The following is a 24223-nucleotide window of genomic DNA, read 5'->3' as shown; positions in this document are numbered from 1 at the left end:
CACATCCTCCCCCCGCCAAGAAACTATGTGATTACTGAAAGACACTAGAAACTATGTGATTACTGAAAGACATGAGGCTCTGCAATGGCTCTGCAAAACAGAACTGCACTTCCTCAGTCCCCAGCAGCAGGGATGGTAGAGACAAAATTCAAATTGGCTGGCTCTGGTTGTCATTGGCTGAGGCTCCACCAGTCATTGGCTTCACTGATTTCTACCCCACCAGTCCCAGTGGCCACCACCCACCCACTGGCAAACGGTACTTCTCCTTCCCCCAAACCTGTATCTTTCAGTTTCTTGCCTATCACTCCGGATATATCTGAAGCACATTGGTGGATAGATGTACCAGAAGGAATGTGACATCGCCATATATCCTCACTGAAAACCTTTCTGCCAGGCCAATAGCCTGGATAAATGGAGACTGAGAGGAGATATGAGAGCTGTCTTCAAATATCCAAAGATCTGACACATGAAGAATGGAGAAAGCTTGTTTTCTGCTGCTCTGGAGGGCAAGACCCAAACCAATGGTTTCAAGTAATAAGAAATGAAATTCTGACTAAACATCAGGACTAACAACAACAACAACAACAACAACAACAACAACAACAACAACAACAACATAATAATAATAATAATAATAATAATAATAATAATAATAATGTATTCATTTATACCCCGCCCATCTGGCTGGGTTTCCCAAGCCACTCTGGGCGGCTTCCAACAGAATATTAAAATACAATAGCTTATTAAACATTAAAGGCTTCCCTAAACAGGGCTGCCTTCAGATGTCTTCTAAAAGTCTGGGAGTTGTTGTTCTCTTTGACATCTGGTGGGAGGGGGTTCCACAGGGAGGGCGCCACTACCGAGAAGGCCCTCTGCCTGGTTCCCTGTAACTTGGCTTCTTGCAATGAGGGAACCACCAGAAGGGCCTTGGCGCTGGACCTCAGTGTCTGGGCAGAACGATGGGGGTGGAGACGCTCCTTCAGATATACTGAGCCAAGACCGTTTAGGGCTTTAAAGGTCAGCACCAACACTTTGAATTGTGCTCGGAAACGTACTGGGAGCCAGTGTGGGTCTTTCAAGACCGGTGTTATATGGTCTTGACGGCCGCTCCCAGTCACCAATCTAGCTGCCGCATTCTGGATTAGTTGTAGTTTCCGGTTCACCTTCAAAGGTAGCCCCACGTAGACCGCATTGCAGTAGTCCAAGCTGAAAATAAATAGAGCATGCACCACTCTGGCGAGACAGGCAGGTAGGGTCTCAGCCTGCATACCAGATGGAGCTGATAAACAGCTGCCCTGGACACAGAACTGACCTGCGCCTCCATGGACAGCTGTGACCGTAAGAGATGTTTAACAGTGGAACGGTCTCCCTCAGAAGGTTGTGGGCCCTCCTTCCTTGGAGACTGTATTCCTTGTATGATGCTTCCCAAAACATTCAGATGAGAACACCTTTCACCAAATTCTGCTCAGTGCATTTGCGCCTCTTTGTTGTCAGATTGATTTATTTTTACCCTAAGCGGAACATGCCCCCTTATGATACACAAACACACACTCAGAGGTGCAAACACAGCACTCTGTTTCCTGCAATGTGATACAAATGAAAGTGTACACAAACAGAGCTATTTGTAGAGAGCTTAGTAGATATGCTGGAGGCACACACTCAGGGGGAGAAAACGTGAGGAAAGCCAACTCTTTAATGCTCTCCTGGTGCCTTAAACGCTTCCCTGATATCGTATGTTGTCCAACAAGGCCTAACAAACGGCACTGCAGCTACAGAAGCCTCTCGGGTGAATCGGAGGGATATTCTCAGTCAATAGCATGAATTAGACTTTAATGCCATGTGCTGAGAGACGTGGTACTCCGGATATCTGATTTCCATCAGTTAGATCTTAGCAGATGCAACAAACAATGAGACAGGTATGTGTAAGCTTTGTGAATTTTAAACGAGTTTGTGAAATACTTTCTCTCCCCCCCCCCCATTAACTTCATTCTTCTTATCAGCGGCTCTTCAGAACGTTCTGAGCTCAATCTCAGCAAGCTCTTCAGAGTGTAATTGATATATATTTTCTCTCTCTCCTCGCCTCTTCTTAAAGTGCTGCTAAAGGAATGTACCTGCAATTGGTCAAAGCCCCCAATTATACACAATTATGCATAATGCAATTTCAAGGGCTTACAGAAGTTCTGAATTTAAAGAGGATCGTCATTCTGAGAGAGAGAGAGAGAGAGAGAGAGAGAGAGAGAGAGAGAGAGGAGAAAACTGTTACCTGCAGCCAGCAATTCCAGGGGTTCGCAATCTTCATTTCCACCAGCCTTCTCAGGGGAAGAGAACAGCTTCCTCACCAATGCCGCACAAATAGGCTGGACTAATAGAGAAGTGAGGTTCGATCGGTTCTGTTTATAGTTTCCATCTTCAAGGAGAGTTGAGGGGGTAAAGAGAACAACATAAGTATACGACAATAAAACCTTTCTCTAGATCAGTGCATTTGAAGAGTTCGCGAACAGAACATGCCACTCTGATGCCATGACAGGCCTTCCATGACAGGCACTTTTGGATTTCTGAGAAACGTTTTCTGGCAGTAAGAGCTGTTTGACCGTGGAACGGTCTCCCTCAGGAGGTGGTGGGCTCTCGTTCCTTGGAGGTTTTTAAGCAGAGGTTGGGTGGATATCTTTCATGGGTGCTGTGACTGAACTGCATTGCAGGGGGCTGAACTGGAAGACCCTTGAGGTCCCTTCCAAGTTTACAATTCTTTGATTCTAATCATATGCCTGTAGGAAGCCTGTAAGCAGGATATATGCCCAGCAACTGGTAATCAGAAGCATGCAGCCTCCTACCGTGGAGGCAAAGCACAGCCATCATAGCTATTCATAGCCTTTACCTCCATGAATTTGTCCTATTCTCTGCTGTGTGAAGGCACACAGTCTTCAAAAAAAAAAAAAAAAAAAACCATCTTGGAGGTCCCGGGCCACAGGGAGGTTAGGCTGGCCTCAACCAGAGCCAGGGCTTTTTTGGCTGTGGCCCCGATCTGGTGGAACGCTCTGTCACAAGAGACTAGGGCCCTGCGGGACTTGACATCTTTCCGCAGGGCCTGCAAGACAGAGCTGTTCCGCCAGGCCTTTGGCCAAGGCACAGCCTGACCCCCTCCTCATAGAACGCTAGCCCAATGGTTGCTATTAATTTGATTCTGAATTGATTTTAGAATGATTTTAGAATGTATTTCAATTAATTGATTGTGATTTTATGTAAACTGTGTTACTTTGACTGTTGTTAGCTGCTCTGAGCCCAGCTTTGGCTGGGGAGGGCGGGATATAAATAAATTATTCTTATTCTTATTATTGCAAAAAAGAGGATGCCATGGCAGCCATTCAAAGCAAATAAATGCAATTTGTACCCCTGAGAAAGAGGATGTGTCCTGGAAAAAGTCTAGCCCCCTTGTGACCACGGAGCAGAAACGAAACTCCTCCTCCTTCTGAAACCAAATTCACACCATTATCAAATTCTACTGGGGGGCTGGGCACCAAACAAATGTCATGGTTGATGTTTCGCTAAAGGGTTCTAAGTGGATCTCTGTATTGCATGGTGGTCCTTGAACGAGTGTTGACCTTTATATGGTCCTTCCTCATCAACATTTAACCCAGATCTTTTACAGTTTGCTTTAAGGAAGGGTCGGAGCTCAGTAACAGAGCGTCTGTTTACATGCAGAAGTCCCATCCCTGGCATTTCCATGTAGAGCCAGAAAGGTCCTCACTGAAACCCAGGAATACTGCTGCCAGTCCGTGTAAGACATACTGAGCTAGATGGCTCACTGGTCTGATTCAGTATAAGACAACTTTCTGCATTCCTACTGGCAAACTACACCCAGCCAAATTATTGCACAGGAAAGTCATGTTTTGTCAGTTATGAATAAAGCCAAACATGTATCTAGACGTCTGAGGAAAAGTGTGTGTGTGTGTGTGTGTTCCTATTGTGCCCTAAAATAGCATTTTAATGATCTTCCTTTTTGTTTTCTTTCTTTAGAAAAGGGAAAGTTTGACTCGACACTGAACTGTAATTGTGCATACCACTTCTTTGACTTTCAGCTACAATGCTAATAGAATTGTATTAGTTTTGAAATAACTGAACTGAATGGTTCATTAATTTTTCACCTTAAGCTTAATGGGAATTTGACAGTTTTATGCTCTGAACAGACACTGCAAGGAGGGCCGTGTTGTCTTCCAGGAAATTATAAATTACAACAGAAAAGGGGGGGAAAAGCATGTTTGCCCTCAATCAAGATTTTGGCTTAGTCACCCTGGGTGCAAAACGAGCTCCGTATACAATCTAACAGAGTCAGGGATCCTGTGGCAAGATCCACTGGGAAGAGCAGCATAGGATGCAGCAGATCGCTGGCTCAGTCAGTTGATTCCCACTCAGTTGGCGAAACCAAAGACGGTTGAGCCAATAGCATTGTAAGTACCCCAAAAGGGGTGTTTCAGGGGCATGGCAAGGGTGCAGCCAGACTGGGGGGACGGGGGACGGGATGATTTAGGTTGGATTCTAGGCCCTTTCAGCTCAGTCACGGAACCTGGCAACCTGGCATAGAGCACCATTTCAAATGCTTCTTTCCCCTCTGCCAGGCTTAAGCAGAGCACCACCAGCAGTCCCGCTGCTGAACAGGATTTGAATCAGGTGTAATTTTATGCCACCTTAAATTACACTGGCTTGCTTTAGACCCCCTTAATGTGCACATGACTAAATAGTCTTCTTTGGATTTGTACACTGCAGGTACTCTACGTCACTGGTGCACTACCATAGGCATAGGGTATTTATATTTATTGAATTTATTTATTTACTAAATTTATTAAATTTCTACACCGCCCTTCATCCAAAGATCTCAGGGCATGTCGCAGCGTAAAAGTACAGAATAAAAACTCAAAATGCATAAAAAGCAAGAACAAGAATAAAACAAAGCAATAATCCCTCTCCCGCAAACACATTTAAAAGGACGTAAAATGCTAATCAGCCGAAGGTGTCGGAGGCTGGGCAGAGGAGAAGGAATGGTGGAGGCCACTTCACCATCCTGACACTCCCAGGGAGGAGGAAGAGGAAGACAGTATAGATTTACACCAGGGGTTTGAGGGAGGTCACAGCTGAGAGGCAGATGAGGGGGAAAGTTGGGAAATAATGGGAGAGGAGGAGCAATCAGAGCCGGAGCAGCAACTGGCTGACATGTTGTCCCTAGAAAGCATTCCAGTCCCACCATCTCCCAGAACCCGGCGAGCCTTAAAAGTAGGAGAGCAAAGAGCTCGAAGACAGAGGGCACTTAGCAGCACCTGTAGAGGAGGTGATGATGAATGAGGAAGTGGGAGAGACAGGGGGTGGCGATGAACTGGGGACAGCACTGTTATCCAAGAGGCTGAGTGCTATAGCCTCTCTCTTTCAAGTTTGAAATAAAAAAGGACTGTAAGAAACCTTTCCTTGTCTTTTTGTGGCAGTGTGTTGTAGTGGTCAAGAGCAGTAGACTCGTAATCTGGTGAACCGGGTTCGCGTCTCCGCTCCTCCACATGCATCTGTTGGGTGATCTTGGGCTAGTCACACTTCTCTGAAATCTCTCAGCCCCAGTCACCTCACAGAGTGTTTGTTGTGGGGGAGGAAGGGAAAGGAGAATGTTAGCCGCTTTGAGACTCCTTCGGGTAGTGATAAAGTGGGATATCAAATCCAAACTCTTCTTCTTTATACCTTCCTGGGCAATCAGCCGGTAGCCTCTCACAAAAGGCCCCTGTCTCTACAAACACAGCAGTCCTACTTCACCCCCAAAGGTACATATACTGATCTAGAGCCACTTTAACACGCCACTGTAAAACACTCCACATGACACCATTGGCGAAATAGTGAGCTATTAATTCCTCACTCCTTTGTCAAAGGGGCCTATGGTTTTGCAGAGATGGGATGGGGAAGATTAACTGGATCCAGCACGGGCAAGGCAGCTGTGGTCCTCAAAAGACTGTCAAAGGTTTCAGCTGAGAGAGAGGGAGAAGGTTTCAAGGAAAAGTTGACGGATAGCGAGTGGGTGGCACTTTCAGCAAAACAGAAGGAAGGCATGTAGGCGTGTGTAAATGGAAACACTTGAGTTTGCGTGGAGTAAAGAGCAAAATGGAGAAACATGCAAGTTAGGAAACGACAACATGGATAAAGTTAAACTCAAACATTCTGCTCTGTTGCCAAGGCACCCATGAGCAGAGGCATGGCCATCTGCCAGCTTGCTGCGTGTATCTTTAGGTAACGGGTGTCGTTAATAAGCAAATGTGAGAACATCCCTAGGTTTCAGTGTAAAAAGGGGAGGGGAGAGATGCAAATGAGATATGATGTAAATTTTAATCTAAAGCCAATCCCCCCATGGGCTGAAAGAAGGGACCTCCGTTTTGCAGCTGCCTTTCTAAATATACTTTCAAAGATGGTTCTCTTTTTTGTTTTTCCTGGAAGCTGAAACAAGCTGCTCTGCCCACTGTGACAGCACTGAGATGGGAGCTGGTACGACATGTGGTTTTAAAAAGGGCACATTTAAAAACCACATATTGATTTGAGGCATGGCAGAGAGTGAAATGGGCATCTTTCCTGGGGCGTTACCTGCTTTTGTGGCAGGCAGAGTGTTTAGTACACAGTTGGAAGACAAAGAAGCCCAAAAGATGTTTTTTTTTAAAAAAAAATATAAAAATAAACCCACTTTGTTTAAAAAGCATTCAATTCATTCATCCCTATTTTCCTTTGACATTTCCTTCACTTTAGTGAGACAAATGTCTATTAACAACAGGCAGGCCCCTTCTGTGTGCTGTTTTTGATGCCTGCTAATAACGTTTTAGTTCTGGCAAGGCTACCCAGACAGGAAATTTTATTATGTATATTTGTTCTTTTTTCTTCTTTTTCAAAAGGCTGCTGGTTTTACCTGTGTTTTGATGATCCTGTTATGTCTTCTGCTTTTAAAGCCTATGGATTTTATCAGTATTTGCTTGTGAATACTTTATATTCTTTCATGTAAACAGCTTAAAACGTGTGTGTTTTTAAAAAGTGGTGTATAAATTCTGTCAAGTAAATAAAATGAAGAGTTATGGCAGCATACTAGCTAAGCAGGTGAGCCGTGAATGAAAAAAGTTCACTATTCGAGCTTCTACCAAGAATTGATTATTTACTTATCTGCGCAATCCACAAGCGGTTTGGAACAAAATGAGTAAATAGGAATACATAAAAACCCATTGAAAACATGCAATCCATTGAACACACAGCAAGAAGTAACCACATGGCAGATACTAAGAGGCAGCAATCATGTCTCTTCTGAGATGCCCTCAGGCAAAATCGCTCCCCACATCAGTAAAACGGCCATGATAAGGTGATTTGAGCCTTATCAGGGATTCCTGAATTGCAGGAGTTTGCACTAGATGTTCTCCAGATTCTTTCCAACTCTACAATTCTATTCTTCCAAGGTTTGATCTACTACATACCCTCCAACATTCATCAGATTAAAACAGGGACATTTCTCACTCTTCCCAACTGACCTTCTTCAATGCTCCCCATCCCCATTTTTTTGTCCCTTGGCCTCCGCACTACAGAACATTTCTTATCAAAATAAGGGCAAGTCCAACCACCACGACAACAACGGAACACCACACACACCCCTCACTGTCCTGAGAAAACCCGTAACCCCAATTTTATTTTCTTCTTTGGTATAGTTACAAAAAGAAAAGCACACACTGGTAAATTTTAGAAAGGGGCAAGATTAGACATAAACACACAGTGTGTTTGAAAACAAAAGCAAAAACAAAACAAGACTTCTCACGCTCTGCTCCACTGACCTCTTTCTTCCCACCTAGGACAGTCCTGCCCTCTGCCTGTGCCTGAAAGCCAGTGCATCACACAGGGCTGGGCCTCAGCGGGCGTAACCTCTTCTCCTCCTTGCCCACTCTCCAGCAGCCACCTCAACCTGCCCAAGGAAGGAGGCTGCCCAAGAGAAGAGGCAACAGGATGTTCCCTCACTGCTGGCTGAGCCCTAGCTGGGCCAGATCTGCCTTATTCCAAACCTGCTCTTCCTTGCGGACCTTGGGTTTGGAATGTGTTGTAAGGTAGCATCAATGGCAGACAATCTAATAGAAGAGACTCACAAGGACATAAGGAAACCCTTGATGGATTGAGCCAAATGCCCATATAGTCCAGCAGCCGATTCTCAAAAGTGGCCAGTGAGATTTGTATGGAGAAACCACAAGCATCTCCTTGGCTCATCTCCTTGGCCCAGTAGCATTTGCTTTTTCAAGCAATCTCACCCTTCTTTTCCGTTGCCTCTGGTATAGCTTGCTTTATCTGCAATTAGACCACTGCCTAAAAGGACTCCCCCACCCCCCATTTCCCTTTACGCCTTGCATACGGTGACAAATTTGTCATTCACAGTTCCAGGATGGAATGCAATTAATTTCTCTAAGGAGATGCTCAGCAGATGGCAGTAAGAAGTGGAAGTAAAGGGATTGTTTTAGTAATCATTTGCAAGCTAAATGCTAACTAAATATCAAGGAGTTAGAAGCAAAGAGATGCAGGTTTGTTTTTATGATTTTTTTTAAAAAGACCCTGCATGGCAATTGTATAGAAAGTGAAACAAGAAGATTGATGCAAGCAAACAATTCAGACAATGATGCATCTCACTACAGATACAGGAGATAAGCATCATAACCTATGATTTCTACATATGCACCATGCAGTTAAAACAAGCGTAGGAGAAGAAAGGAGGGAATTGGCATCCTGTGAGTGCTGAGGTAGCAATCCTAAGAATAGGAAACCAGCATAAATTGTTGTTGTTGTTGTTGTTGTTGTTGTTTAGTCGTGTCCGACTCTTCATGACCCCATGGACCAGAGAACGCCAGGCACCTCTGTCCTCCACTGCCTCCCGCAGTTTGGTCAAACTCATGCTGGTAACCTCGAAAACACTATCCAACCATCTCGTCCTCTGTCGCCCCCTTCTCCTTGTGCCCTCCATCTTTCCCAACACCAGGGTCTTTTCCAGGGAGTCTTCTCTTCTCATGAGGTGGCCAAAGTACTGGAGCCTCAGCTTCACAATCTGTCCTCCCAGTGAGCACTCAGGGTTGATTTCCTTCAGTATGGAGAGGTTTGATCTTCTTGCAGTCCATGGGACTCTCAAGAGTCTCCTCCAGCACCATAATTCAAAAGCATCAATTCTTTGGTGATCAGCCTTCTTTATGGTCCAGCTCTCACTTCCATACATCACTACTGGGAAGCATAAATTATACTGTCTTAAATTAAGGCAGTGTAAAGCACCTCAGACCTAAAGTCTGCTAGGAAGCAAGGCTACTGCTGGCTAAGCCAGCCTAAGCCTGGAAGAAAACAAAGCTTGAAAATAGATTTTGAGTTGCAACACCCTTTTGCCAGCTTCATTTACCCCAGATTAACAGAACATGTGAATGGAATCAAGATCCAGCCTAATCCCACCTGGCGCTGGCTCTGCCACTCCACCCAAACAGTGCCAACCCACCCATGAGACAAGGTGAGGCAAGCACCCCAAGCAGCTTGATTCACTAAGGCAGCAGATCCAGAGGTTGATCTTTCTACGCACACACACACCATTCCTGATATAGATCTTCCCTGGCAGGGAAGTGGGGCACCATTTTGGGGTCTCATGCCAACATGTGTTAGGCCAGCCTTGCACTCTGGAGGGTATGCCACTGCAGCTTGCAGCAGATTGTTTTGGCTTGTGCTTGGCTACAGTAAATCACTGGGGGTGGGAGATTTCAGAGGAAAGCAGATTGCAGAATGAAGGATTAAGCACAATCTTAAACTGTTTCTCTACTGCAAAAGCCCACTCAGTTTGGACACCGGAGCCTCCTGAACAGGAAGTGGTTCTAGGGCCGTCTTTACCCAGGGGTGAAAGGGGTGTGGGGCACCCGGGCACCGAATTCTGGGGGGCGCTAGGCTCTCGCCACTGAAGCTCTTAACTACCTACCTGTTATAAAATAATAAATAATTTTGATCAAGCTAGAAAAACAAAATACATATATACCTACGTATTACCAAAATGTATACCTACTGTTTCACTAAAGGACTTTTGACTTTGTGTGCTCATTTACCAAAGATGTGCCACAGTGGCATAGCGTGGGGGGGTGCAGGGGGGGCCGGCCGCACCGGGCACAACATCTGGGGGTTAGGGTTAGGGGGCGCAAATCCATGGGTTAGGGGGCGCAAATTATTTGCCTTGCCCCGGGTGCTGACAACCCACGCTACGCCACTGATGTGCCACACCAGTGGCGGTGGCGCTTTCATTCACAACAGCGGCACTTGTCAGACTTGGGGGCTAAAGACTTCCCTGAGCGGTTCAGTTTCCTTTTGCTGTTGAACTAGATTTGAAGAACAAGGAATGCTTTGTCCTTCGTTCTTCTGGAGTCCTGAATTCTGGCTTGCTCCTTGAGCCTGCCTCCTGGGCTGTCCTTTGCTCCTGCCAATGGTTCCTAGTTCACCTCAGACTATGGCGCAGCCCTGACACCTAAACTGATGCCTGTGACAACATATTATACTGTTCCATTTTATTCCCATGAGACTGTTCAGGGTGAAGGAAAACTCCCTTACCCTGCAAAAACAAACAGCTCAGCTGGTCCAATATATAGCTTTTGAAACAGTATGAAATGTGGCTCTGAGTTTGCCCACAGACACATATGCAGATGGCATATGAAAAGTGGGTTGCTTAGATACTGCAGTTTCTGTTGAACCTTGTTTTTGCTTTCTATATGTCTAGTTTGGTTTATAAGAATCGCTGAAAAGGCTAGATCCAAAAGTTGCTTCTCTCTTTCTCTCTCTCTCAACTGCTGGAATTGTAAGTTTAGGGAAGACTGTGAAGTTTCTTTTCCTGCAGGCATATTAGAGCAGAAGAACAACATCTAGGGTGATGCTCAGGAAGGGGGACCATGTGGAAGAGGGAGACATCTTTAGAAGCACTGAAGAACAGGGGATTTCAGCAGCAGAATTCGGCATAACAAACTTCGCCTACTAAGGGTTGGGATGAATTTGGTTCAGGTTGCATTTTAATTTAAATCTACCTACTTTGCACTTTCTGAAAAGATACACAAATTGAAACAGCCATCCTTTGAAATTCACACATATCCAAATGGTTGTATTCAGCTAATGTTTACTCAGAGTAGACGCATGGAAATTAATGGGCCTCAGTTAGTCATGGCCATTAATTCCAACGGAGCTACTCGGAGACAAAGTTAGTTGGGTGCAAGCCTTAAATTTGCATTTTATTTTAATGTACCCACTTCTAAATGTGCTTTGCTTCAATATGCATACACACAATTTGGTAAGTTGTTTGAGTTGAGGATTGTACTGTAAAATTCAGCAAAGCGTGAAATCCAATGGATAATTACGTTCCAAGTAGAGGTGCAAATTAAGTTGGTTCACTTGAAATTGTAGGCAAAGCAAAATTCTCCTCTGCCCCTAGTGGGAAGGTGGTGTTGGAAAAGGAGAAAGCAGAGGCCCCATCCACAGAGGCAAACGTAAGACCGATTAAGGCTCCTTTATTTACAGGCTGCACTTTCATGATCTTTTAATGGTTTGTGCTAATTGTACACACAGCATTGTCTTCAGACAGTGCTTGAAAGGACTCAGCGGCACATTTTTGTGCTTTTTCTAGATTGTTCAGCTGCAGTTCCACTCATTACACTAGACTATTATAAATTTGTATATACGGGTTTTTAAGACTGTATAGATTCAGACAGTGCTTTTTTTTCTTTAAAAATGTTTAGGGGTACTCTCATTTTGACTCAAGAAAACCAGCATAAATACAGTAAATGGACAAAAGTACAAAGATTCACAAAATGTTTAGGGGTATGCGTACCCCTGAGTCCCCCAGAAAAAAGCACTGGGTCCAGAAATGTTTGTGTATGTATTGCCTGTAAATCAGCATGCTTAAATTATGTTGAGGGGAGGTTATACAGACATTTCTTTACAGGGAAATGTCATCAGAAACTGGAATTTCTCCCCACCCCCTTCTGTCATTACTTGAAATTATAAATTTACTTTTGGTGAAAAAGATGCTATTAATGGAAATTTTGGAATTGCAAACCTTCCCGTATTGCTGCAGAATTTCACTTCACAAAATTCAAGGCAGGTCCGAAGGCTCCTGCTCAGGCAAAATAAACCAGCAATTCCAAAGAAAAGCTGAGTTTCCATAAATAGTAGCAAAATGTCCCGAGTGATGATCTCACAATTCTGAGGTCAAAGTGGCAGTGATCCCTTCAAGTCAGCAACCTTAGCAACCTTCTCTCTCCCTCTTACATAAGAAAGTTTCTAGGAAATTTGTAATAGCTTGCAAACTGGGGCCACTGGGTAGAGATGTGTCAGGGAACTGACATTGGAGCCAGAAGTGGAGGCAGGGCTCCCAAGCGATGCCGGAGAAGGGCCAAGCAGGGAGAGAGGGGACTCAGCAGCTGGGGAAGGAATTCAGCGTAACACCAGGGATAAAGGGGGGCGGATGGGGGAATCGGAGAGAGGGCTCCAGGACTCTTCGCTGGAGACCAGCGGGGAGAGCACAGGTCCTCCGCTACCCACACCCACCCTGCGCAGAAGACTTCCATGCAGGGAAAGTAGGTGTAGACTTGGCGTCAAAGAACTTCTTTGCTGGAAGAAGTTCAAGAAACGCCCACTGACGGATTCTGCTAGCGACTGAACAGCCACGAAGTGAAGGGCTGTCCAGCCAGGAAAGGCAACTTACGCACGAGCAACCCCATATAACCATTACAAGATGCATGGTGACATTTACCCAAGGGCAAATAATAAATTGGTCGATGTGGTGCACAATGAGTAGGAAGCTTTGATAAGCCATTGGAAGCTGCTACACATTCCTGATGTGTACAGCTACAGAAACACGAAGCACCCTAAAAGTTCAGGTAGCAGCTGAAACCTATGACGTGTGCATCCTGACACCTCTAAAGCCAGCACTATGTTATGTACAAGCAGGCAATCTTACGTGCCCATAATAATGAGATTTATTATTATTAAAAATAATAAAAACCTTAGAATATATTGCAAGGAGATGAAATGGAAATAGAAAATCTCTAAGAAAACACTGATTGTGACAGCTTTAGGATAGCAATTATTTTGTTTATAGCATGCAGTAAACACTGCAGGGATTCAGAACATCACAAAGAGGGCACGGCTTGCAGCCAACACAGAAGGGAGTTGCAGGGGCTACCAATGCTACTCTGTCTGTATCCTGAAAAGAAAGTGGAAAATAATCACATGCCATGCATAATTTGTTTCTGCGGAAGCATATAAATTTTGGCTTATGATGTTCTTATGGCCATAAACTGACATTACACTTGTAATCGATTTCTCAGTGGCACCAGAACATGAGATTTATTTTGTCCCTCAGCCTTGACTGTGTCAGGAGAACATTATGGAAACTGTCCTGGGTTAAACCATTGATCCGGTTACAGTGATAGAGTTGGGAGAGATCTCAAGGATCATCTAGTCCAGCTGCCTGCTATGAGAAAGATCCCTTACAGATCAGACATTCAGATCATACAATTCAGTACAGTGGTACCTCGGGTTACAGACACTTCAGGTTACAGACGCTTCAGGTTACAGAGTCTGCTAACCCAGAAATAGTTCCTTGGGTTAAGAACTTTGCTTCAGCATGAGAACAGAAATCGTGCGGCAGCGGCGTGGCGGCAGCGGGAGACCCTATTAGCTAAAGTGGTGTCTCAGGTTAAGAACAGTTTCAGGTTAAGAATGGACCTCCAGAACGAATTAAGTTCTTAACCCAAGGTACCACGGTATTCTGTTCCTACAGTGGTCAACTAGATATCTCTAAGAAGCACACAAGCTGTCTGGTTGTGAGTGCAATAGCCTATTCCCATGGTTGTTCTCTAGCAACTGACAACCAGAGGTAGCTTTCTCCTCCATGATTTGGTATTTTGGTGGCTGTCACCATATTTGGGGGGTAGTGAATGCCATAGTTTATCTTCCTTTTTTCAGTCCTGACTCCCACCATACAGCTTCACTGAATGACCCCAGGTTGTTATAGAAGAAGAGAAAATAGGAATGGCCACAATAATACAGCACAAGTTGTACAGTGGTGGCTTTCAGACTTTTTGCATTCAGAGAACCCATTCCACAGTTATCCATTAAGCATGCCATGAAGCAAGGCCCAGTAAGTTACACAAGACTGAGGTGCAACTCGTTGCTGGGTCTTCCTATTGACCTGCATGACCTGAGACTGCAGACTAGGACACACCAAACACCTTTCTGCAACTGCACAACAAAATGAAATATTTGGGCTGTCTTTCAGGTACTTTGAATGCTCATCTCATTGAAGATCTGCAAATAAACCTCCATGGAACTCCAGGATTTCCCCAAAATACAATTTAAAGAACATTGGCATGAAGGAACTGTCATTCCAAATCACAAGGACTGTTTTGTTTTTTAAAAAAAAAATGGGAATGAACATATCTCAGTGGTGGGTCACAATTATTTGCAAACAGAAGGTCCCACATTCCATCTTGGTCTCCTGCAATAATAAGAATTAGGTGGCCATTATAAGGGTCAAGGTCCCCAAGACCTTTCACAGTTGCTTCCAGTTAGAGTAAACCGGGTGCAGCTAACATGGTACCCACCCAGTTGTCCCTGACCATTGGCCATGCCAACTGGGGCTCGTGGCAGTTGGGACCCATCTGCATCTAGAGCAAGGTTTGCCAACTAGGTCTCCAGCTGTTTTTGGACTACAACTTCCATCATCCCCTAGGGTTCAGGGATGATGGGGACTGTAGTCCAAAAACCCAAGTTTGGGAAACCCTGATCTAGAGCGAACCATGCTGGTTACCACTGGAGCAAACAGTTCAGGGATAGATATATTCTTCTCCTCATTGTGGTGTGCTAAGTGGCAGAACTGTAGGTTTTGTTTGGTTTTATAAAGTGACCAGCCACACACAAAGCACATCCATGCTGCTTCTATATCAGGGTTGGCTACCCAGATGCTTGTTAAATTCCAACACCCTTCAGTTCCATCCAGTACAGACAACAGATGCAGATAACTTGTGTTGTAGTCCAGTAACATCTGGAGGGCCACAGGTTTCCTGACCTTGTTTTATATCCTTCCATGAACAAGAACAAACATCTCAAGAAAATGTTATCTAAATTCAGTCATCACCACCTCCCCTTATATGCGTTCATGTGTGTGCGCACACTTGCGTGTGCATGTGTATGTAATTGTAAACATTTATTAGCTTATTAATGGAAGTTCTCGGGTGACAAACAGTTTCAAATAATTTTAAACCACGCACACACAAAAACCCAGTATGAAAATATATGCCTCACTGTGAACAGAATTTCCAGCAACATAAAAATAAATTACAGGAAAAGCATAACCTTCATTTCAGAACCATGCAATATTAAAGTCAAAGTAATTTTTACAAGAGATCAGGGTGACTCTAGTTACAACGCTGGTCTATTGGCGTTGCTTTACTGAAACAGTTCCCAGACTAATTTTAAATGGCTTGTGGAGTACCAATAAAAGCACATGTGACAACCACCTGTGAAATTAGTTACCAACGTGAATAATAAGCGATTCACTGAGAGAGCAGTTAAAATTTAAAGTATCCCCTGCCAATACTTATCTTTCCTCATCTTTGACTAATGCCAAGTTTGTTTATAGTAGTTCTGCCCTTAAGTTCAAAAGGATATAATTAATAAGAATTATTAATTTGATCGGGACAACTTCCCATCTAGTCCAGCATCCTGTTTTCACAGTGGCTGCCAGATGTCTGTGGGAAACGTGGAAGCAGGATTCAAGCCCTAGAATACTCTCCCCCTTCTGTGGTTTCCAGCAACTGGTATTTGAAAGCATCGCTGCCTCCAACTGTGAAGACAGAGCATGACCACCACGGTTTGTTGTTGTTTAGTCATTTAATCGTATCCAACTCTTCGTGACCCCATGGACCAGAGCACGCCAGGCACTCCTGTCTTCCACTGCCTCCCGCAGCTTGGTCAAACTCATGTTGGTAGCTTCGAGAACATTGTCCAATCATCTTGTCCTCTGTTGTCCCCTTCTCCTTGTGCCCTCAATCTTTCCCAACATCAGGGTCTTTTCCAGAGAGTCTTCTCTTCTCATGAGGTGACCAAAGTCTCATGAGGTGACCAAAGTCTCAGCTTCAGGATCTGTCCTTCCAGTGAGCACTCAGGGCTGATTTCCTTCAGAATGGATAGGTTTGATCTTCTTGCAGTCCATGGGGCTCTCAAGAGTCTCCTCCAGCACCATAATTCAAAAGCATCAATTCTTTGGTGATCAGCCTTCTTTATGGTCCAGCTCTCACTTCCATACATCACTACTGATAGGCATCAAAAGCCCTCTCTTGCATGAATTTTGTCTAATGCTCTTTTGAAGCCACCTAGGTTGGTGGCCCTCACTGTCCCCAGTGGAAGCGCGTTCCATAATTTCCCCGTACCTGTCCTGAATGTTCCGTCACTCAGCTTCATTGGTATGAACCTCCTTATCTCACTAGTTAGCTACCAAAACCTGACTTTTATCATCAGTCCCATTTTTCTAGAAAAAGAGATGCTGGAGCTCACTATCAACTTGTTATCTTAGAATGGCAATGGCGCCCACCTGAGAGGTGCCAGAGCTGAACTCTAGTGAGCGCCAGCTGAAAGAAAGCCCAGCTTATCATCATGTTTTATTGCCAGGGGAGAGGAGGCTTCAAGTCTGCATGAAGGAGAAATGCGGAGAACGGAATTTAAATTTGCAAAAATTAGAGACTGAGAGACAGGAAACAACAATGACATATTGTCCCATTCCTTTTAAAAAGGTGTCTTTTTTTTTAATTAGGAGGGCAGGGGAAAGAAAAAAAAAAAAAACTCCTCTAAAGCTATGATCTCACATTATGTATGGTTAGCATTCTGGCTCTTAGCTCCTCCACCCCTCTGCTTTCATGCCTTAGCCTACATTCTTTGAGCAGGTAATTTATTCACATAAAAGCTAATGTGTCCACTGGCAGAACCTGCTTAGTGGAGCTTTGTGATCCCAAACCCGTAAAAAGTGAACTGTGCTTGTAATAAATGGGAAAGACCACGCACGACAACAAAATTGAAGCAGCCAAGAATGACAGGATGAGAAAGGTAGCGCTGAAGCAAAAAAAGGAGGTGGGGGAATTCAAAATGTAAGGGAGTACAGGGCATTGCAAGTCTGAGTCAAAGAAACTGCTGTTATACAGCTAGTAGGCAGGGGAGGTACATTGGGACAAGGAAAGCAAGCAACTGTTCCCCATACTGTTCCATATCTCTACATTATAACAGAGATACCGCACTATTCTGTTTAGAAATATTGGAAATGTGTGTCCTTTTTATTCATATTTTTTACAGTGGAAACTGGTGGTGAAGAAGAGGTGAGCTGCACCAACTGATGGCAAAAGAGAATGATTTCTATTCAAGAACAGAAATGCAAAAACTGGATCCAAAATGAACCCCAAAACAAAAGAGAAAGCAAAAATTAAATTGAAAAGCAGCCTGCAGGCTGCTTTTTAAAATTTAAACCCTGAATAAAACTTTTAAACAAAACTGGGCTATTTGGAAAATAAAATCTGCATTTTATCAGCAGCTCAAGATACATTCTCTTTTGTTTTGTGTTGTTGTTGTTTTTTTGTAATCAAGAACAGAGGGGTTACAAGAATGCAAGGAAAAAACCCAGAGAAAGCGCTATAGATGTAGGAATAACCCCCTCTTCCCCTGGAACGCTCACTAAACTTACAGACACTTTCCCTCTTTCAAAATGCTGAAGTCGCTTGTTTGGAGTGTCCCTGGGAGTGAAAGTTCATTACAGTCACTAATGCCTCACCCGCCTTATGGGAGGGCCGGCCCTAATCAAACCATATAATTTGCTAAATGGTGAACAGAAGACTCAACAATATCCTGCAGCGGCCCTTCTGAAGCCTTGCTGTGTGCTCTTCCACTGATGTCACTCCCTTGCCCTTTTGCTTTACCCTATCTAGTAATTTTCTGTAGCCCACACCCAGTTTCTCAATGCCTAATATACTGGAGAGAGAGAGAAAATGTGACCTTCAAAATACACAGAACATCAATAATTTGAGGACAGAGAGAGGCAAGAAGAAAGGAAATGTTGGGGGAAATATTTCTAACAGGATTCACACACATATACATAAAGTCTTCTGATACATATCTAATAGCATCCTTGCCCTTGGCTTCAGGCAAGGTCTATAATATTTGCTGCAAGTTGTTTCTACAGCTAGAAATTGAAAGAAAAAAAAAACATTCTGGATTAAGCCTCACCTCCTGCATATCATTGGCCAACATTTATTTTACAGGGCTGGATTTGCCCAGCAGTAAGCAACAAAATATTTTCCACAGTGATTTGAGCTACCAGGAAGCATCTCATTGACTTGTTTGTTTATACTTCCTAGGGCGTGCAGGCACTATCCATTGGATGTGTTAATAAATATTCTGTTTCATTTTAAGAATGAGTCTTCTTGAATTGAGGAAGCTTTGCCTTTTCCTGGGGGGGCAGAGGGGGGTTTATTTTAGATTAACTTGATAGTTTGGGTTACAGATAGGTAGCCGTGTTGGTCTGCAATAGTCAAAACAAAAAAAAAATTCCTTCCAGTAGCACCTTAAAGACCAACTAAGTTAGTTCTTGGTATGAGCTTTCGTGTGCATGCACACTTCTTCAGATATGTATCTGAAGATATGTATCTGAAGAAGTGTGCATGCACACGAAAGCTCATACCAAGAACTAACTTAGTTGGTCTTTAAGGTGCTACTGGAAGGATTTTATTTTTTTTTTGATAGTTTGGGGTAAGTCAACGTTCCTCTGAAGGAGCACAGCTTGGTTCCAGCATTTGCTACTTATCACAAGGCTTTCTGGCTTCCAAACTCCATTTCAGAAGCGGTGATCTTTGCAGTAAAAGCAGAACCGCCTCTTGACTGATGTGCCTCTCTCCCATTCATCTGGTGGCATTACTCAATGAACCAAAGTACAGTGGTACCTCAGGTTACATACGCTTCAGGTTATATACGCTTCAGGTTACAGACACCTCTAACCCAGAAATAGTGCTTCAGGTTAAGAACTTTGCTTCAGGATGAGAAGAGAAATCGGGCTCCGGCGGCGGCAGCAGGAGGCCCCATTAGCTAAAGTGGTGCTTCAGGTTAAGAACAGTTTCAGGTTAAGTACAGACCTCCAGAACGAATTAAGTACTTAACCTGAGTACTTAATTACTGTACTTAATTACTGTACTTAGTTACTGAGTACTTAATTAATCACTGTACTGGGTCAGCCTTAATTCTTTCTCCCTATACGTCCTCTTCTTGTTCATTCTATGCAAATGGTAAAATTTAAATGGTAAATTTCAGGAGGGAGATTGGATAAAAATGCCACTGAAATGAGCAAGCAAAATGATCAAGGCACTGGAACATTTTTCCCATGAGGAAAGCCTAAGCAGTGGTGTGGGACCTTTTCCAGCCAAGGGCCACATTTCTTTCTAGGTAACCTTTCAGGGACCACATGCCATATTGCAAGAGGCAAAAGTGGGTAGAGCAAAATAATAATGAATGCCACCTTTTATGGAGTAGGTTAGCTTCTTCGCACCCACACTGCCCTCTCTATCCTCTATCGAGGCAAGCAAGAAGCATGATCAGAGGTCAGGGACAAATTCCAGCCAGGCAAAAACACCCAGGAAGAATGCAAAGCGGAACTGGTGAGAGCTATGGTTAGGAAGGGTGTGTGGTCTGGACAGTCAAGAGCCTGAGGGCTGCATTTGGCCCCCTCGTCTAAGTTTCCCAGACCCTGGCTTTCTGTCTCCCAAAAGAGGAACTCTCTCCCCAAGAGGCACATTTAGTGCACAGCTTTCACCATATGCTGAAACATAGGAGCCAACTCCTAGGGGCAGTGGGGGCTTCGGCCCTCACAATAAAATATTTGAGGGGGTCAGGCCCCCACAACGTTGATGGACATTCCCATTCAAATGGTGTGTGTGCACTGTCATGTGATCAATTATGCAGGGTGGGGCTTACCTGGGCCCCCACAATACTTTATTGGATGGATTTCCCCCAAATTGATTTTTGAATTTATTGTTATTCATGCTTTTATACTGTATTTTATGCTGTTTTTTGTTGTATCACAATTAAGTGTTTTAAATTTGTTGTTAGCCGCCCTGAGTATGGTTTTCTGAACCAGGAAAGGCTGGGTATAAATAAAAAAAAATATTTATTTATTATTTATTTATTCAAGTTTGCTGAAGACACACCTCTTCCCTGACCTTTTCATTCTCTTTTTACATAGCCATTTCCGACCTGGGAGGAGAGCGGGTTGTGGCCTAATCCCTCCCACACACGCAGGGGCTGGCCCTTTGCCCCCGCGTGAACAGGGAATCCCCAGGTGTGTCTTCGAGCCTGCCCACCAATCAGCGGGCTAGGGAGGCGGGGCCTAGCCTATTTAAGGCCAGGCATGCCCGGGGACCGCCCTCTTTCCCCTTTCCAGCCGAGCGGTTTTCCCATCCCACCCACCCTTTAGGCTTAGCTAGCTATGACCTTGCTATGGACTTCGGTTGGTCGCCGCAAGGGGCCTGGTAGGAATTTTTTCCAATTTGGCGCACTTCGAGCCTTTTGGTTTTTTCGCCTACCTCATAGCAAACACCACAACTTCCGCGGTATTGGCGGTTAGGCATTGGCAGGGGTTAATTGTTATGCAAATGAATGGGGGGAAGGAAGCGCCATCACCTTCCCCCAATGGAAAGGGTAGTCCAGTAGAGGACTCCGGGGGGCGTTGCCCTGTCCGAAACCTAGGGAAGTAAGGGCCTTCGGCACGCCCCCGAGCGGTGACACCAGTGGGATCCTAGTTGGCATACTTCAACAGGACTCCCACGGCTTGTGGATAGCCCTTCCCAGTCTCCATGCCGGGTAGTCGATAGGAGCCAATGCCTAAGGCCAATACCTTTCAATTCTGTAATCAATAAAGTTGTGGCCTTTTTATGCCCATTAACCTTAAATAATGTGTCCAGTGTCTTCATTTCACATGGGGGAGGGGACTTGCCACGCAACCCAAACTTTTTTATCTCATGTAACCCACGAGATGGGATGAACAATATAGCTGCCAGATGTTTTACAGCGGTCCAGTTTGGACATAACATTTCGCATTTATGTCCTGCTCACTCCCCCACTTGCCTCCTCTCCTCTGTGTGTTGATTTTGGCATGCTGACAGTGGTTAGCTTACATTTTCGTCCCCCATTATGTATGAAATACAAAACTTGGTTTAACACTGGCTTACTCGCCGCGATCTTTAGACACTGACACTGTTTTTGGGGCAGAACCTTTTGATCAGAATTACAGGCGAAGTCAAATCATACTATTTGATTCACCCACCTCCTGAAAGAGTAAACGGGTGCAGGAATTGCATTTTAACTAGCTATAGATCAGCCCCTAGGCTCAAATCTTTCTTCCTTTCTAAATAAATAGAGGATCTAGCCTACATTTCACTGGAACAAATAAAGTTATGAACCTATAGTCCTTTGCCACAATAAGATTGAGTTAGGGAATGCAGACCTGATTGTTAATGTAATTATTTTTCTCTGCAGCCTACTATCGAACAGAATAAGGTATTGTGTGAGATTAATTGGACTCATTACGGCCACTTCAAAGTTTGTTCAATAATATGCTGTCTCTCACTTCTAAGTAACTTTCTTGATATAATTAGTTTCTTAACCTCTTCTTAGCACACTTGACAGTATGGCAAAGTTGTAATAGGAGTGAGGCTTTCTTCTCAATATTATTCATGTTCCTTCTGGTTTTTTACCTGAGGTTGTGATGGACTGAAACTTGTCCAGTTTCTCAAAAAGTTTTATTCCTCTGTGAAAGGCTTCCGTTTTCTGACTGATTCACAGGGTGCTGCAGAATTCCTTTAAAAAGTCAGTGGGTGCAGGGATGAGCTCAGTGTATCATTGAGAGAAGGCTGAGAGTGATTTGTGTTCTCGTTTTCATTTCATATGTCTTCTGTGCTCTACAGTCTCCAGAAGGGCTGTAGCTCAGTGGCTGAACAGCTGCCCTGCATGCAGTGTGCCTCCCTCATTTTGTTTTTAAGGAAAGTTATTCCTTTTACCTTAAAAAAAATAGATCTTTCCACAATTCCTTTAACGGTAAAGAAGACTTTACATGTTTGAAGATAGCAATGGGCATCTCGTCACATTTACAGGGAAGTCCAGTTGTGATTGCCCTAAAGTTTTCAGGAAATACTGGCAGCACTAAGATGGCTGAAGAATATGGACTATCATAAAAATGACTTGTAGATTGAAAGAAGGGGCACTCACTGTTAGAATTCCTGCTCCATGATTGCAGTCATGGGATTCTTGTCTATCACATAACGGTATATGTTTTGACTCCAAAGAGTGGGAAGTGACGGAGACAGGATGTTTGTTTTACTGTGTTCCGTGAAGTGGGACTATTGTCCTTTGTTCTTTTTGTCCTTTGATGCTAGAGAGAGAGGGAGCCATGTTGCAGTGCTCCGTGTGTGTTTATATGTAAAGAAAGTAGATTAGCCAAAATGCTGAGTTGCTGTAGTTCTGTTATGCAAACCGCGAAGACTCTGTGGATTCTAAGTGTTCTGATGTCTGTTGGCATCGTTCGCTGTGATGTTTGGGCAGAAGAAAGGTTTTGAAGCTCCCAAACAATCAACCAGGAGGGAGGGAACATGCCAGTCGGGCATGTGTCTCTGCAGGGTCCTACTCGAGAGTAGGATATGCTCCTGACAATGGTTGTGGGCCCAGGGTTCAGGGCCACAGACCCAGTGCCAGCAGAGGAAGAACCAGGGGCTGTTCTTGTCCCTGTTGGGAGTCTCCTGGAACCGGCAGCGTGAGGCAAACCTCTTCAGAGATGGAAAGGAAAAAGCTGCAAGGAGACAGTGAGTAAAGCCTGTGCCTAAAAGTGAAAGTAAAGAAAGGCCAGCAGAAGAAGGCTTGATTTATAGCTGCCTGATACAGACGGCTCAAAACTAAGGCTCGCCAGCAATATTCCCTCCCCTTGGAATTCGATTCCATTTGTCCGTAAATGATGGAGAATACTTGAAAAAAATGCAGAGGAAACCTTTGGCATTGCACTATTTTGAAGCTGCTAGTGAGAGCTAAGGCTATCATTAGCTGTTATCCATGATGGCTATGCTTTGCCTCCATGGCAATAGGTAGGAATGTTTCTGAATACAACTGCAGTTTCTGGGAAGCCTGGTGGGAAGATAGTGCTCTTGAGAGTTTCCCACAGGCATCCGACTGGCCACAGTAAGAACAGGATGCTGGACTAGGTAGGGCATTATTCTGATCCAGTAGGTTTTCATATTATGTTCTCCTATTGCTAATTTTGTCAGGAGGAGAGGGTGAATACAAAGAACATTTGAATCATAAGAAAGAAGCTGTAGAAGTGATGTCCTTATTATCTGTTACTTTGCATGCCATCAATGGAGTCTTATCTCATAAGAATGGGCAGCCAGACCATAAGCTTTGCGGTGCCTGATATCAATGCCTTTTATACCTGCTATTCACTGTCATGAATCCCTGTGATGCAGCAATAACATAAAGAGGGGAGGGAATCCCTAAACAAAATTGCAGGGTGCAAAAAAAGAGAAAAGAATAGCCCGATTCATTTCCTTGAACAGATCTTCCTTATACCATTTCTCTCAATTCGTTGGAAAAATTCTCCATCAGACAGTTATGCTAACCATGGAAACATGCTATGGCACCAAAATCCCTCTGAGGGAAATATATAGCTTGAGATGGTCTTGAAAAACGTTCCTTCAAAATATGCCAATTATCCCAACAGGAGATTGGTTAATAATTGATTAATCACTCCTCTAATCATATACTGGAGCTGAAATCTTTATAGCAATTAAGTTGCTTTAATGCTTGATAATTATTACCCACAAGGATGAATGTGTACTAGTAGCAATGGAGGTGTAGCAAGGTACACTAGCATAAAATGGGATTATGGCTGAGTCTAGGAATGAAGACGCAAGGCACAAGTCCTGGATTTTAAATGAGTCACAGTTGTATTAACCAAAAGATCCTGCAACATGAAGTTTAAATTCTGCATAATCTGAGTATGGGTGGCTAATTTCTTGGGATGCTTTGGTAGCAACCACCCACTTCATCCCGCTGTTTGATTCAACATTATGGACTCAGCTGCATTAGTCAAAAATCAGTGTTTTAAAAGCGTTATAAA

The 24223-nt window shown here is 44.0% G+C and overlaps 1 protein-coding gene across 5 annotated transcripts in view; it reads right to left on the bottom strand.

Annotated features, from left to right (window-relative positions):
• NAALADL2 (N-acetylated alpha-linked acidic dipeptidase like 2) overlaps positions 1 to 24223 on the bottom strand; it is a 797888-nt gene that overhangs the window by 194835 nt on the left and 578830 nt on the right. For all 5 annotated transcript variants that reach the window (XM_083739414.1, XM_083739413.1, XM_083739415.1 and 2 more), the window contains one exon: positions 2264 to 2407. In XM_083739414.1, the coding sequence (XP_083595540.1) occupies positions 2264 to 2407 (144 nt within the window). The remainder of the gene's footprint in view (positions 1 to 2263; positions 2408 to 24223) is intronic.

Source organism: Podarcis gaigeae (genome assembly GCF_964106915.1).
Source record: "Podarcis gaigeae genome assembly, chromosome: 5".
Lineage (NCBI taxonomy): Eukaryota > Metazoa > Chordata > Lepidosauria > Squamata > Lacertidae > Podarcis > Podarcis gaigeae.
This window is presented reverse-complemented; position numbering and strand designations above follow the sequence as displayed.